The sequence below is a fragment of the Tauraco erythrolophus genome, chromosome 20 (assembly GCF_009769465.1).
Source record: "Tauraco erythrolophus isolate bTauEry1 chromosome 20, bTauEry1.pri, whole genome shotgun sequence".
Lineage (NCBI taxonomy): Eukaryota > Metazoa > Chordata > Aves > Musophagiformes > Musophagidae > Tauraco > Tauraco erythrolophus.
Window position 1 is genome coordinate 13,821,828 of NC_141484.1, and position 15,433 is coordinate 13,837,260.

The window sequence follows — 15,433 nt, forward strand, 5'->3', positions numbered from 1 at the left end:
CAGTCCTGAAATGTGTAGCTGCAAGTGGTAATTTCCTTGAAAGGAATCTTAAGTCCAGCACTTGGAGTTTTAGGAAAATTTTCTTGATCTGCCTGAAAAAATGTGTATTACTTAGTATCCTCCTGGTACCACCAGCCAGCTTTTCTGTTTCTGTTCTCCTGGGTACCCTTTCCTGCCCTTCACCTCTCTTCCACTGAAGTTCCTAACTCCAAGCAAGTCTCTGATCCAGCTGTGCAACCAGTGCAACCTGCAGCCTGCCTACTGACCCCAGGAAGAGCAGAAATGACAGATGGTGCTTTTCTAGACAGCGCCCAAACAGTAGCTGAAAACTCAGCACCACAAACACACTGCATTTCCCTTGCAAACCTAGTGCTTGGGGACCTTAAACATCCTATGGCCAGTGAGCAGCTGGGTTCTTTCCATCCAACATGGTGCTGTCTTTGTCTTGCAAGTAAACTTCCCAGGGCGCCAAACCACTATCCGCTAAAACATCCCAGTCTGAGTGGTTAAGTGCTGACATGTCTAAGCCCCATTGGAATCCACAGCTGGAAACTCCACCAATCTTTGTCCTCCTTATGCCTTGTCTGTAGGCTGCTGTTATGAACAGTGCCTGGCACAACATGGGCAGGTGAGAGATGGTTACAGTGGTTGTGGTCATCTTGTGTGCGACACCCACTGGGTCAGAGAATACCCACAAAGGAACTTATGCATGTTTGGAAGTTCTCCATCCTAAAATACATAATTAATTACATTTATGTCTCATAGCTTCTGTGCAGTCCGAGAGCTGAGCACGCTGTGGCATTAGCATGTCACCAGCCCAACTATTCTTTCCTAAGACACATAATTTTTAAGCATTGTGAAGCACATAAAAAGGATTAAATTAAGAAGCGTCAGGTGCAAAGGAAACCTCCCTGCTGCACCATTGTAAGCCAGACCTTAATCAAGAATATGAAAGCAATGTTAATAATGCTCCCTTTCACTGGGTAATGGGAAGGTGAGAATTTTCTACCCTGCAATCACACAGTGATGTTTGTATTTTCACTGATGCTGTTGTGAGTGGAGAAGGAAACTGGGTGAATACAGAGAGTGGCCAGTTCTCCAGAGGAAATGCATACGAGATCCATCCTGGCAGCTCAAGCACAGCCTGGAATGAATCTGGCGAAAGGTGGCACTAAGGCTATTGATAACAGTTGGTCATTTTCCAACTTTACCTCCAACCTTTACCAATCGTAAACTCTTTGTTTGCAGAGAATAAACAAGACTTATTTTATCTTTGCTTGGTTAGAAAGCAACCTCAAAGTGGGCTGAAAGCATGTCATTTCTTTGAAAGAGGTGACCCAGTAGTTCGGCTAGACTGGCGTGTTCCTGGAGCTCCTGCCCAGCACACCTTGTTGCGTCCCTCAGAGCCGGAGCATGCGTGCCAGCCTGGGGCTCAGCAAAGCCAGATGCATTAGAGGGGCTCTCTCCTTGAAGACAACCAGTACTGCTATGCTGGAAAGCAGTGAGGAAGTTCACCACTTGCAGAAAATTCTTGCCTCCTCTGAAGTCCTTGCTAGGCCTGAAGTGACAGATCAGTGGATGAAAGGAGTATAACCATGACCTACTCTAATACTTCTTATAGCAGCTTTCCAGTACCTAAAGGGGGCCTACAGGAAAGCTGGAGAGGGACTTTTTACAAGGGCGTGTAGTGATAGGACAAGGGACAATGGATTTAAACTGAAAGAGGGGAGATTTAGGTTAGATATAAGGAAGAAATTTTTTACATTGAGGGTGGTGAGGCACTGGAACAGGTTGCCCAGAGAAGTTGTGGCTGCCCCATCCCTGGCAGTGTTCAAGGCCAGGTTGGATGAGGCTTTGGGCAACCTGGTGTAGTGGAGGATTTCCCTGCCCATGGCAGGGGGGTTGAAACTAGATGATCTTTGAGGTCCCTTCCAACCCTAACCATTCTATGATTCTATGATTCCTCTGTTTAATATTTTTCCATCTTTCTGAGTCAGTTAAGGAGCTTGGAAGGATTTAGTCTGTGAGTTGAGGTTTTTCTTTCATACCTCACCAGCTACAGTCAACACCTACTCCAAGTAAACTTATGAACTGCAGCTGAAATAATAAGTCATCTGTGGAGATACCTAAGAGATGTTGAGTGTTTTTACTATGTTTTTTTTCTCGTACAGATAAAACTTTTTAGTGACAGTTTCCCTCTGACACAGGACGCCCTATAAATGGTGGTATAGAAACCTGCCCTGGTAAAGTGGCCTAAAACCTAGAAAAACAAAGTGTGTCTCAGAAAGTGCTGGAAATAGCATCATTATCACTACTAAGCCTGTAATGAAGGGCTCACTTTCGTCGTATGGTGTTTGCAAAAGGAGGAGCATGGTACAGGTCCCAGAGCTCATTTTGAAACATTTTGAAAGACCAAGTTAAGAGCTATTGCCAGCAGCTTTTCCCATGCTGTTGAGGTAGCAACAAGCACCTCTACCCTCAACACATGGACAAAAGATTTCAAGAACTCTTGGATGGTGCCTGTCTCTATGACACCGTTTTGGGATCGAGGATTAAAGCTGTGTGACAGCCTCAGTCTCTTTTTTATTGAACTGCGTGTCAGATCGAGCTGGACTTCAGTTCTTACACTGCAACTCCTGCTGAGTTTGCTCATGCACTACATGGTGCTCTGCTTTCAGCACTTGCGAGACTGAGTCTCATGTTTCATGCAGGTGCAGAGAGATTTGGATCTGTCACTTCTGCCTGCTTTTCGTGACTCTTTCATTAGGTATGAGGATGGAAGCAAAGGTCAGAGCCCTGGGAGGCCCATGGAGGAGTGTGACCTCGCAATGCAATGAGAAGACACTGTGTAGTGGGCTGTGTTGCAGTGCAGAGGCTCATGCACAGCCTGGTTGGTTGGGCCTTCTGCGCTGATGTTGCTACAGGTGACCCATATCGGGTTCAGTACCGCAGGGCTCACTGGACTAAAACATTGGAGCACCAAGATGAAAGAGCTGCTGTGCTGAATCAGGAGAGTCCTTAAACTCCACTTTGCAGGAGGTCAAGAGGGGAGAGCCAGGACAGTTCTTCCTGGCCGGGAGTCGGTTATGTGAACTGATGCAGAGGTGAGACCTCCTCATTCCTTCTTGCACTACATGTCCTCTGTGACACAGGAGGAAACCATTTAGCTGTACTCTCATTCACTCGTTCCTTCTGTTTCTAAAGTTTTAAATGGTTTACTCCAGTCTCAGGGCATCGCAGGTGGTTTCCCTTCCTTACGTGCACAAACCCACACCCTCCCCCTGCCTTTCCTTTGGGCTATTTTCTCCCACATACAATATCAAGAAATGAAACCCTTTCTGATTCATCACAGACGTGGGGAAGATCTTAGTAAGAAATGGGAGAATAAGGTGCAAGAGCGCTGATAGCACTTTGTTTTCGGCTGGGGAGGTGAGGTTTGCTTCCAGCAAAGCCAGCTGGAGCGTGGTGGCTTCAAGCAGCCAGGTTTGGACTGGGGAGTGCAGTACTGCGCTGTTAAAGTTAAACCTGTTTCCAAAGCGGGGCTGTTAGCACTCCCGTTGACTCACAGGTCCAACCAGTCTTTGCACTTTGGGGAGCCATGGACAGGCAGCAAACCTTGCTGAAAGCCTATGGAGATACAGTGGAGCAGCAAAGGAAGGTTAGGAGGTTTGCAAACTGTCTGCGCATACGGGTGATTCCTATGTGCCACTGGCAAGAGCAAAACAAATCCAAAAAAGAGATGAGACTATGGGGCCTGTTCTACACTACTGTGAATACCACTTCTAATTCTGCATGTTTTCAGGAACAGCTTGAGAGAAGGTTGCAGGGTTTCTTCTTGTGTCGTTGAGGAGGGACCTGCTTTGTTGCTGTTCTTCATCCATGTCAGTGACCTATGCAGCCTGCACAGCTTCACGTTTTTCAGGGCAGAATCTGGGTTTGGAGCTGCCCAGCATTACAGATTTATTCCTGTTAAAAGCAAAACAAACTTCAAGGCTATTTATAAAGACGTGAGATAGCACCAGCAGTTGGGTGACACACTGTAGCTGCTACAGATTCTCAAGAGCAGGCAGAGTTCCTGCACAGTGAGCACACCCCGACGTCCTCTGGCTTGCTCTGCCCTGCTCTCGTAGTTTGGCCAATGAAATTATGGAGCATTTAGATCCTAAAATAGCACTACACCTGACACCATGCAGAGGTACTAAATCCACTCCTGAAAGCAATATAAGCCCACTCAGGAGGGATTATGCCAGACCCTAAAGCCCTGATGTTTGGCTGATGTTGTATGTTCAGACTGGAAAGCAGCTGCTTTTACCTGCACTAGTAGATTCATGGAGAAGGGACACAAAATGCCTTCTTCAGCTGCTACACTTTGATCACAAAAATTGTCTGCATCAGGACGTCCTCAGAAACTGTGTTTCTTGACTAACATGAGGTCCCAGAGTGTGTGGCTCTCTGAAGGCCTGACGTATCATGCAATTTCTCATTCCGCCAAACAGATGCAAAGTGAACTTTCTTCCCCTAAACACCACAGATTTCCTCTTTCCTTTGGGAGGAAATGTTTAACCACATCTGTGAAAACCCTCTTTGGTTCTGTTGGCACGTGTCGCTTGGGTCTTGTAACTATTTTTCCTGTCACTACGTCATTGCAGTTTGAACAAGTGTCTTTCTACTGCTTTGCTGTTTAGTAACTAACTTCTAGCTGTCTCCCAGGGCTGCAGGACTTCTTTCTGTTCACAGACGTCCTTTGCAGTCCAGAGGACTACTGATTATTCCTTCCCCTCATTGGCTAAATAGAATAATTAACATGTGGCTGATAAGGGAGGGCAGAACTTGTTGGTTGGTCTCTCAGTGCCAAATTACACTCTCACAGAGTGAGAGGTTTTAGCTTGTCTCCAGCATCCTCTCCGGAAAATTGGGTGGGATATAAAATCTTATCTGATACTGACTGTTCCCAATAGCACTGGTTTACCACAGGGTTACAAGTGGTCAGGTTTTCTAAGCACCAGGATCAAAGGCTGCATTTGGTACTCCAAGACAAGACTCTGCCTTGGCTATGTCAAACAGGGGATTATCTCTCACCAAGCCTTTTCTAGTTGTGGAAAAAATGACACACACACCCATTCACTTTAATCATGACTAAGCTGCAGAGCAATTTGTAATTTTACAGCATTATTTTGGTGAATTTAGATGCTTCCACTAGATGGCATTACAGCAGTGCAGGCCTGAGGGAGTTTAGTTCCTGTCCCCGCTCGGGCTGCGGAATAGTCTGTTACTCTGTGCACAGAAGTGGGTTTTCTTTGCTCCTAGGACTCAAAAAAAAAAAATGAGGTTAAAAACATTCTTCTTCTTCTCATTTCCTATCCAATAAAAGATGTTATTTCTATTTTATGCATTTTTATAGTATTTTTTGGTTTATTTTTCAATGTGCATAACTCCATAATCACTTTATTTTAGAAAATTTGTCAAGACACTGAGTGTTTTGGATTGTATTCACAAATATGCTAATCACTGGGCACTGCTAGTTCGTGTATAAAATTTCTGCCCTCAAGGTATGCATCTGGGCTTTCTGTGTGGCCGAGGGGAAGAATGAGGCCCCTTCACACCAGCTCCGCAGCAGCTAGCAGGCAAAGCAGAGACCAGTTACAAGAAGCAGCTGGTAATTTTAACCGATCAATTACATTTCAAATATATTTGTTAGGTTTTTAGGTATGTTCCTCTGTATGGTCTCAAAAATGCAAAAATACTGTACACAGATATGCTCGCATAAAAAACCCAAGCCAAATATGAAGGCAATTGTTTTTACTGCTAATATCAAAAACAGTTCTGACAAAAACATGTTACCCCACTGACTGTGCTTGGGCATAGCAGGAGTGGACATCACAGTCCATCCACCCAGATCTCTAAAAGCCATTATTTGAAACACTTGTCTTCAAGTCAACTCACTTTTACATTATTCATTAATCAACTATTTACATTAGGAAAAGAAAAAAATCTACCCGAAACATGGGTGGCATATTCTATTGTTTACCTTTACATTTCAGTAAATGTAAATTAGAATTTGTCTTTTTTCAACCATTCACTTGTGTATTTTAAGCCAAGATAAGCTGACTCATAAAACTCTTAGCATTTGATTTTCCTTCTGTTTAGTTAAAATGCGTTCCAATTCTTCCTCACTGACCTAGTATAGAATTTATTTACTTACCACCCAATTGACAAAAAGCTGAATAAAATTTAAATATTTCTCCATGATTCATCAAAGCTTCTAGTCCACCAAGTTTTGCTCTTGCAAGGAAAAAAAAAGCTCAAAGTATTTTTCCGTGCAAGCAAAAGCGTGCTGAGGCTTGGGGAGAAGAGGAGAGAGGGGGAAGCAGGCCATGTGTCTCAAGCATTTGGGCATCACAGGTGTGGGGGACGGCACGTTCCCCCATTTGAAATCCATAATCCTTAGTCCTTTCCTGAAGTGAGGAACCTAATGCAACCCTTGAGGACATCTGTATGTGTGTATATGTGCATGCATGTATGCGTAAAGGCAGATAAAACAGCACTCCCTTCTTTACCCATAGGCCTTTTATGGTTCTTGAAGCATGTTAGCACCCTGTTTGGTGCTCACATGAGCACTTGCCCAGGACAGAAGGCCTCAGTGCCCTGGTGGAAGTGCTGACTGCCAGCCCCTAACTGTTATGCCCACGGGCTCTCTCAGCCCATCCTGCTCCACTTGACCATGTGCATCCAGAATATTGAAAGAGGTGCAGAATTTCAGGCTTTGGCAGGGTTAGGTGGCTGTTGGTTGGGATTTTGGGAATAACAGTTTCAAGCAAAGTGGCAAAAGTAATCCTTTCACTTCAATACACTAACTTGCTTATTTTCTTATTTGATATTGGCAAGCAGTCCGTATTATTTATTTGATTTGGTACCAATATGTTTATTCAAAAGGAATGCTGGCATGGGCTCTCTAGCTAGACTTCTGCAGAAGTTGCTGTTCTGACTCCACTATCTGCTGTTTGCAACTTTTACAGAGTTTTGCAATTAAATCTTCTGTATTTAGCATGTGGTCAAAAATAACTTTCTGTTTGCTGAGAAAATGAGCAGAATGGTCAAACTACAGAGGAAACTGAGAGGGGAAAAGCAGCAGCAGTCTTTTGAGTGTCAAAACTGGTGTGACATGCATGTGCATATCCCAGTGGCTAAAGGACCTAAGTGGAAAAAAGGAAATTTGCCAGGGAAATACTTTTTTTAAGGGGAAAAAAAAAAGCTATGGTCTGTGTATATGTCACTAAAACCACATCTTTGAGTCATTCACAGCTGCCTTTCATGCAGAGAGCAGGGGCAAAGGCACTGCCAGTGCTTGGCCCATGTTCCCAGAGTGAGGGCAACGACTGGCTGTGCCGCAGCTCCGTGTCCGCAGCGGGCTGCAGGCAGGATCTCGCGCTGGGCTTGATTTACCTACACTTGGAAAGAGTCTGTGCAGATCCCAGATCACGGCAGCAGCTTACAGTGATCCGTGTGTACAGCTGCATCCCTGCTTTCTTGTCCTGGGGCAGACCTCCACTGGAAGAACCAGGGATGCAACCCCCATCTGCTCTGTTTCTACCCATCTCAGCCAGCTGCCAAGGGACCAGGGTCTGGCAGAAAGAGATGCGAGAAGATGGGGAGTGTAGGGAGGCACCGGCACCTTCCTCACAGGGTGAGAACCTGGTTCAGAGAACACTGCGGGTCAGGCCCATTTGTACATGTGGAATAGACATACCTGATGCGTGTGCAAGGCCTCCATCACCCTTACGTTGATGCTTGCCTTCAACAGAAACGACCTGGGAGCGGCCAAGCAGTGTGCCTGGGACTCCAAAGAGCCCTGTGTCGCAGAAGAGTTCTGCAGGTACTGTTTGTTTGATGCTGTGCCTGACTACTGCACAGGCTAAATCTGCTTCTCCACCATTCAGCAGAGTGAAGGAAAATGCTCTGATTGTGAGGGATGTACATTTAATGTACAGACTTGTGTGACTGCAGCAGAGTAAACGTGGTGGGGCTTTCCCTTCTGATACATCTCGCCTGCTACTGATGCATCTTCTGTCCAGTTCTCTGAAGTGTCTGCTCAGAGCTGAGATGGCTCCTTGCCCGGAGCATGGAGGCAGATGGTGACCCTGTGAGCCAGTGGGGCTGCCGGCTCTGGGAGGGAAGGACAGGCTGCCTTTCCCAGTCCTGCTTTCTGCCAGGGCAGGGGAAGCAAAAACCTGCAAAGAAACGTGGGCTGGCTGTATCTCTTCCACGCAGAGCACATGCACAATGAAGCATTTTAGCAAGTGGCAGCTATGAGGCTGACCACTTCACCTCTTGAAGTTGCAGGGAATCAAGTAACAGAGAATCAGCTGCGTAACTGTACTGAAAAGCTTCGGGTGCTGCAGAAAAACAAAGCAAAGAAATAATTACTCTAGAATAAAAAGTGCTAAATGTAAAGGCCATTGCTGCCGGCTGACTGTAAATAATGCAGCCTAGAGGATGTCTTTGAGTTTTTTTCAAACTGATGCCCCTCTTTCAAACTGATGCAGAGCTGAGTGGGCAGTATGCTTGAAGATTGCACGTTTTGTTGTCACCAGAAGATTTGTGATGTAGTTGTGTCTCTTGTTTTAATCCTACTTTGAGTGTTATTCTTTGCTCTGTATATTCCAAAAATAAAGCACCCTACAGCTGTATATGTGAACCATAAACATCTTACAAGGCTTGCTGCAAGGGCATGTGGTAATAGGACAAAGGGCAATGGATTTAAACGGAAAGAGGGTAGACTTAGATTACATCTAAAGAAGAAATTCTTCACTATGAGGGTGTGAAACACTGGGACAGGTTGCCCAGAGAAGTTGTGGCTGCCCCATCCCTGGAAGTATTCAAGGCCGGGTTGGATGGGGCTTTGAGCAACCTGGTGTAGTGGAAGGTGTCCCTGCCCATGGCAGGAGGGTTGGAACTAGACAATCTTTAAGGTCCCTTCCAACCCAAACCATTCTGTGATTCCATGATTCTATGAAAAGCCCTTCTCCATTAAACCAGTGCTTTTTTACATACCCTACTTCTTCAAACACATAATTTTACCAAACGGCACTATGGGAACTGTTTTAAGTTTGAGGATCTCTCTTTTTTGGCTCTTTCCAGATCAGTAACTCCTGTCATAACTCCTGATAAGAGCCTCCACCCTGAGGGTGGAGTGGGCCCATGGGCTGAGCCTCTGTAGAGTCCAGTTCAGAGGTCTTTCTGGGTTGGAACGAACATGTCACATTGCCAGCACGTTGGGATGGTGAAAAGCACCTGTAGTTTCTTAGGCTAGTGGCAGTGAACGCTGGTGACTCAAAAAAGGCACTGTGATTTATATCTGCACATTCAATTATGTGATTAGTTTTTAAAACGTGCAATTATTCATTTGCTACCGGCAGCAAGCCTGCTAACTCTCCATCTGTTCCTACAGTGAATGGCTATCACATCTCTGGGACCCCAGTACACCAGCTCGACTCTGGCCATATGAGCCTCCTAAAAGCCAGTGGGGACCACCAGGTAAGTTCTGGGGAAAAAGCCAAACCGTGGTATCCAAGAATAAATGGCTCTCCACTTAAGTAGTTTAGGAATCTGCCCAGAGCAGAGATCAAGAGGCATTTTCTTTTAGAAACTGTCAGATCAGACAGATTTGTTCCATCTAGAATAGTTAGTCTTTGTGTCCAACTGCTAAAACAGTACAAAATGCCAAGATACTTTGGATTTTTTTGTCCTATCACTCCTTTCTGAAAAATCCACCAGGCCACTTCAGTCACTATTAACAACCCTACAGATTTTCCTGTTGCTCCAGCCTGAAGCCTGGGCCTGTCTCCAGCAGTCCTCTCTCTGGACTTGCACATCTGCCCATGTCTGTATCTCATTGTATTTTCTTGCAGCTCCAGCCTTCCCTCCCAAAGACAGTATTCACAAAGAATTTGTCCAAAGCTTTTTTCTCAATTACTTCATCCATTCCTGCATGTCCCTTTGCAGGCCCTCCTCTGTGCCTTATATAGTCGGTGCCTCACCCATCTGATCACCCCAGGCTAGTGTTCAAGACACTGACTCATGGACAGCCGTTCTCCCCTGTTTGTCTAAATTTTCCATAAATACCCCTGCACTTTTTCTTGCACCACTTCATGTTCCTGGGATGGTCTTCTCCTCAGGTCTGCAGATGCAGCATAGGGCCATCTTCCAGCTCCTCCCATGGAACTCCTCGCTCCCTGCCAAAACAGCAACAGTTGAATAGCTGTTGGGTTGCACTCCCGTTGGGTTGTGCTTCCCCGCCTGCTGGTGGTTGTCCCCTGCTGGTACCTGACCTGAGTTCTCTGTTTCATTTCTATATTAACCGATAGGTTCTTCTGTGGTGCAGCTACTTAAATACTCCCAGTGAAACGCATGTTTGATTTGGGTGCTGCTACCGTGCTGACCTGGGTTGCCTGTTGCTCTCAGTGTCCCTCTGATGTTTCCTATTTCTTGGTCTAAATTTTGTGTTGTTTGCCCACTGTCTGTCTTTGCCTCAACCCACTTTCTGGCCCACTGCCTCCTAGGTAGTGACCTTCAGCCTTGCCCTCATGTGTGCTTTTTCAGCTAATTAAGTGTTTCTGGTTTTGCATGTCCATCAGTGGATTCATGGCATCTCCCATGATACAGTCCAGCACTTTGGACTCCCTGTTCCTTCCGCAACCACATCAAACACCTCGCACTTAACCGTCCCATGCTGCTGCTTCTCTGACCTGTTTGCGCAGGCTGGAGGCAGAGCATGTGCGCACCTAAACTAGGTCAAAAGCATTTTAGAAACTGATGTTGTGCATTACCAGACACCCTTGTCCACACGTCTGCTGTGAGTCCCTTGGAGAACCTGAATAAACTTGCAGGCTGTGACCTCCTTTAAAAAAAGTTACATTAATCCTTGTGCAGTAAATCTCATTTCTCAAGGTATCTGATTCACAACGTTTTTGCAGTTCGCTCAGTACACAAGTCACAGTTCTCCCAGAACTTCCTTTGCAACAACATTTGCCACTTTCCATTTTTATGGTGCTGAGTCTAACTCAAGTTTATAGCCATCTTTTTGGTCAAATTAACATCTGAGATATATGGGCGCTCCACTGCTATGCATGGGTTTGTTCAACTGACTCAACCATCAGACTAACAACAATCCCTTTCATGACTTTTCTCATTCACTTCAACAGCCTCCATGATTCTTTTCCATTGCTCTTTTGTTGCACGTTTTCCAAACTGAAGTCCTGGCTTCTTTCCTGCTTTGAACCTATAACTGGTTTTGAATCTGTAACTAGCTGCTGGTGCCATTAATTCTAAGAGCAGCTTGTGTCCACACCCGCTTGAGAGCCTGTTTTTCCTGGGAGCTGTGGCTGCTTTAGAAGAGTCCTTAGTAAGGAAAACATCTGACCATAAACTGTTGGTTGAAAGAACCTGTTCTCTACACCCTCCAACTCTCAAACCACTTTGGCCAGTCCCTCTCCTACTTGCCTGTCGTGGGCCATCCCCAGCTGCTTTGCCTTGACTGCCTCCTTGTCTGTTCTTGGCACAGGCTGTCTCCTGCAGAGCAGCTTCCAGGCATTCTCCAGGATGCTTTCTTAGACCTGGGTAGCAGCCATCATGCGAACAAACGCTGGCAAGGTCCCTCAGGCAAGCTCAGCCACAGCTCTTGGAAACAGGTCAAGGGGGGAAAAGCCACAACTGAGAACAACACGGAGCTGTACTGCGCTGGGCGCGGGGCCAGGCCTTGTTGAGGGTTTCCTGGAGAGCAGCTAAACGCCCGTTCGGGTTGTCACAGCGGCCACGAAAGGCGCAGCAGCGGGCCCGTGCGGAGCCGCGCGCGTTCGGCGCTGGGCACGGTGCTGCCGCCGGGGCTGCAGCCGGACGCGGCACCTGGGGCTGTAGCCCCGCGGAGCGCGGCGCTCCGGGCCGCCGCCCGAGCGCTGCCCGGCACCCCGCGCGTCAGGCCCGGGTCTTCTCTGCGGCGGCTGCCGCGGACGCGGTGCCAGGGCCGGGGGACATGGGGCTGGAGGCCGCGGCACCGCCCAGCAACTGCTGCCCGCAGCGGAGTCGCACGCTGCGGAGCAGCTGCCGCTGCCCCAGCGCCGGCGGCCCGCGGGCGGCCGGGCCCGGACCCCGCCGGGGCCGGGGCGCGCCAGCGCCTCCCCTGCAGCGCGGTGCGGCCGCAGCCGCCCGCTCCAGCCCAGCGCGGCGGAGGCGGGAAGCGCAGCGCCGGGCCGGTGCCGCCCCGAGCGCTCGGCCAGCTCGCCGCGGGGCCGGCGGCCCGCCTCGCCCGACCGGGAGCGGGCTTCGCCGCCCGGCCCGGCCCGGCCCGGCCCGCCATTGGCAGCGCGGGCTGGCAGCGGCAGGAGGAGGCGGCCTTGCCGGACGGCGGCACCGCCTCCCGCTCCCCCACGAGTCACGCCGAGCCGAGCGGAGCCGAGCTCAGCCGAGCCGAGCCGGGCCGCGCCGAGCCGAGCTCAGCCGAGCCGTGCCAGGCCGGGCCGCGCCAAGCCGAGCCCAGCCGAGCCGAGCTCAGCCGAGCCGCGCCGAGCCGAGCCGAGCCGCGCCGAGCTCAGCCGAGCCGCGCCGAGCCGAGCTCAGCCGTGCCGTGCCGGGTCGCGCCGAGCCGAGCTCAGCCGTGCCGTGCCGGGTCGTGCCGAGCCGAGCTCAGCCGAGCCAAGCCGAGCCGTGCCGAGCCGAGCCGAGCCGAGCCGAGCCGCGCCGTGCCGAGCCGAGCCGTGCCGTGCCGCGCCGTGCCGAGCCGAGCCGAGCCGAGCCGTGCCGAGCCGCGCCGTGCCGAGCCGAGCCGAGCCGAACCGTGCCGAGCCGCGCCGTGCCGGGCCGCGCCGCCGGGCCATGGGGTCCGCCTAGCGCGCGCCGGCCCGCGCAGCCCGCGCCGGCCATGCTGGGCTCCGAGAGCGGCCGTGACGATGCGCCCCGCTTGTCTCCACAGAGCCCGGGGTCCCCGGCGGCGCCGCGGCGGCAGAGCAAGGAGAGCAGCCTGACGGTGAGTGCGGGGCGGCGGGGCGGCGGGCGGGCGTGCCCGTCGGGCGCTCCGGGCTGGGCACCGTCGCGCGCCCCGCGGTGGGGCTGGGGGAGGCGAGCGGCCAGAGCCTCCGCCGCGGGTAGCCGTGGTGCTTGAACACGAGTAAGTCAGGGTCCGGAGAGGCTTTGGGATCTCCATCCTGGACAGAACTCTGTATCGATTTCCCTTTGCTTCTGATGGTTCTGGGATGAGCAGGAGGTAAGGACGGACCCAGGAAGGGGAACACGCGTGCTCCGGAGATAACGGCTGTGAACTAGATGTCCTGAAAAAACTTCATGATCTGGCAACCGTCCCCTCTGCAACAGCCTCTGTGTTTGGAGAAGCACTGAAAGGTTAGAGAGGTACAAACTGAGGAGATGGGTCATTGCCCTGCCAGGGCAGAATCTTTTTTTTTTTCTCAAAGAGGTGTCGGAAGGTATTTTTCTGTGCCAGACTGTCCAAGTGAGGATTTCTGATAAGGAAGTATAGGCAAAGATTTTAGGTTTCAGCATTAAGTTAATCTTACATTTGCTTTTCATATTAGTAATTAAATATAGCTGGCTCAATTAAGATGTTCTCAGTGTGATGTTTACAGACATTAATATCTTTTGTATGCTTGGTGACCTCATCTGGAACACAGTTTGCAATTCTGGACTCCACCGTGCAGGACAGATGTTTCAAAACAGGAAGGAAATCAAAATACATTAATGAAAGTGGCTGGGAATATAAAGGTTTATTTAAAAGGAAATAATAAAGAAAATAAATGAGCAGATAGATGAATTGCAGTGATAAAGGAGAGGAAATAAACATGCTTACAGCTGCAATCCTTGGCAAGGTATAAAATCCATGAGAACAAAAGGAATAATTTAATGTTACACGTCATTGTTAACTGTTACTACAAGGAAGAGGTTGTGTACATTATCACACACAGCCTGTTGATTTATCCCTCAGTGGGTGTGATTCCCTGGGTTTCTGGTGACGGGGATGAGGATTCGAAAGGAGCACGTACAGGTGTCTCTGACTGCCGTGCAGGTCAGTCATTGCCTTGTAGGTACAGTTTTCTCAGGGAAAAAAATAAATTTCAGCAGCTTACTTGGTTATCGATATCAGTTATGACAAATGAAAAATGTGTCATTACTGTTAATGAGTGCATTGAGAAAGTGGTATGTCATGAAGTAAGTATAAATCTTTGGTTTGGACAGATCTGCAAATGTCCTGGGGAATCAGCTGCAGGGCCTCCAGGGCCATGGTGGAAACGCACCTGAGCCACCTAATGCAGCCCCCTGCCCACCCGGGTCGGCAGGGCGGGAGCAAACCGAGGGCTGAACGTCGTGTCCCAAGGGACCAGACGTGGTCCCCTGGGAGGTTGCACTGGCTTGCAGGGTGCAGTGCAAAAGCGACAGCGCTGGTGTTTCTGAAATAGTGGCTGCTTACAGGGGACTCAGGCTGTTCACTGAGGGTGGTTTTTCACTGTCCTCTGTGCTGGCCCATGTGCCATCTGGTAGCATCTGCACAGCAAGAAAGAGTTGTGTGTTATGTCAGGGTCACTGTGTGAGTCTTTCTCCAGCAGGAGTCCGAAGCTTTCAGTTGCGATGCATCAGGCAGACAAAAACAAGCTAATTTTAACAGCTGTTTGCTCCAAGCCATTGCCTGCATCAAGGAAGCGTTGTGAAAAACAACGTTCTCATACGGAGTGTAAACTGTAAAGCAATGTAAATTTTCCCCCTGTCTCCTAGGAGGTTATATTTGTTCAGCACCACTCAAGCTGACGTTGGGATGTTGTGGTTAACAGAGCTGCAGGGCACGTCCTTTGCTTTCTGTCAGATGGTTTTTCTTGATATGTAGCAGTGCTCAGGCAGAACCTCTTCTGGCAGAGGAGAATTTTGTGATTAACTGTGGGGCTTTTAGTCCGGCAAACCACCTCCCAAACTGAAATCTTGTGATGTACAAATTCATCAGGTGATGCCCAACCTGAGCAGCATCTGCAGCCTAGCTGTCTCTGTTTCACTGCTGTCAGCAGAGGAATGGGAGTTTGTTCCCATTGTCCCAGGAATTTAGGAGTGCAGCTTCTGGAAATCCTGCAGGCAGGTGGGAGCTGGAGTATTTCTCGTCTGTACGCATCCAACAAGAAGAAGAGTATGGTGTTTTCTCTTTGGTAAATGAATGCTGCCAACACTGTTGTCTGTTTTCTTTGGAAGGGAAACCCCTGCTGGGTTATATCAGAGACTGTTATGAAACTGCTGCTTGCACAAATTATTGATGCTCACTTAGGAAGCAGCAGTGCAGATCTGTGGTCTGCTTTGATTTTGCAGTGTGTTTCAGGGTGCGCTCATTAGTTTTAGGCTGGATGGTTTGCTGTCTGATTCCTAAACAGCTGTCTTTCTGGCTATGAGTTCC

The 15,433-nt window shown here is 49.0% G+C and overlaps 1 protein-coding gene across 2 annotated transcripts in view; it reads left to right on the top strand.

Moving 5' to 3' along the window:
• GAS7 (growth arrest specific 7) overlaps positions 1-15,433 on the top strand; it is a 100,705-nt gene that overhangs the window by 53,939 nt on the left and 31,333 nt on the right. Inside the window, exons 3-5 of one of the 2 annotated variants that reach the window (XM_086624120.1) lie at positions 7,802-7,873; positions 9,449-9,534; positions 12,965-13,018. In XM_086624120.1, the coding sequence (XP_086480246.1) occupies positions 7,802-7,873; positions 9,449-9,534; positions 12,965-13,018 (212 nt within the window). Of the gene's footprint in view, positions 1-7,801; positions 7,883-9,448; positions 9,535-12,964; positions 13,019-15,433 lie in introns of both variants that reach the window. The other variant, XM_086624119.1, reaches the window with a different exon arrangement.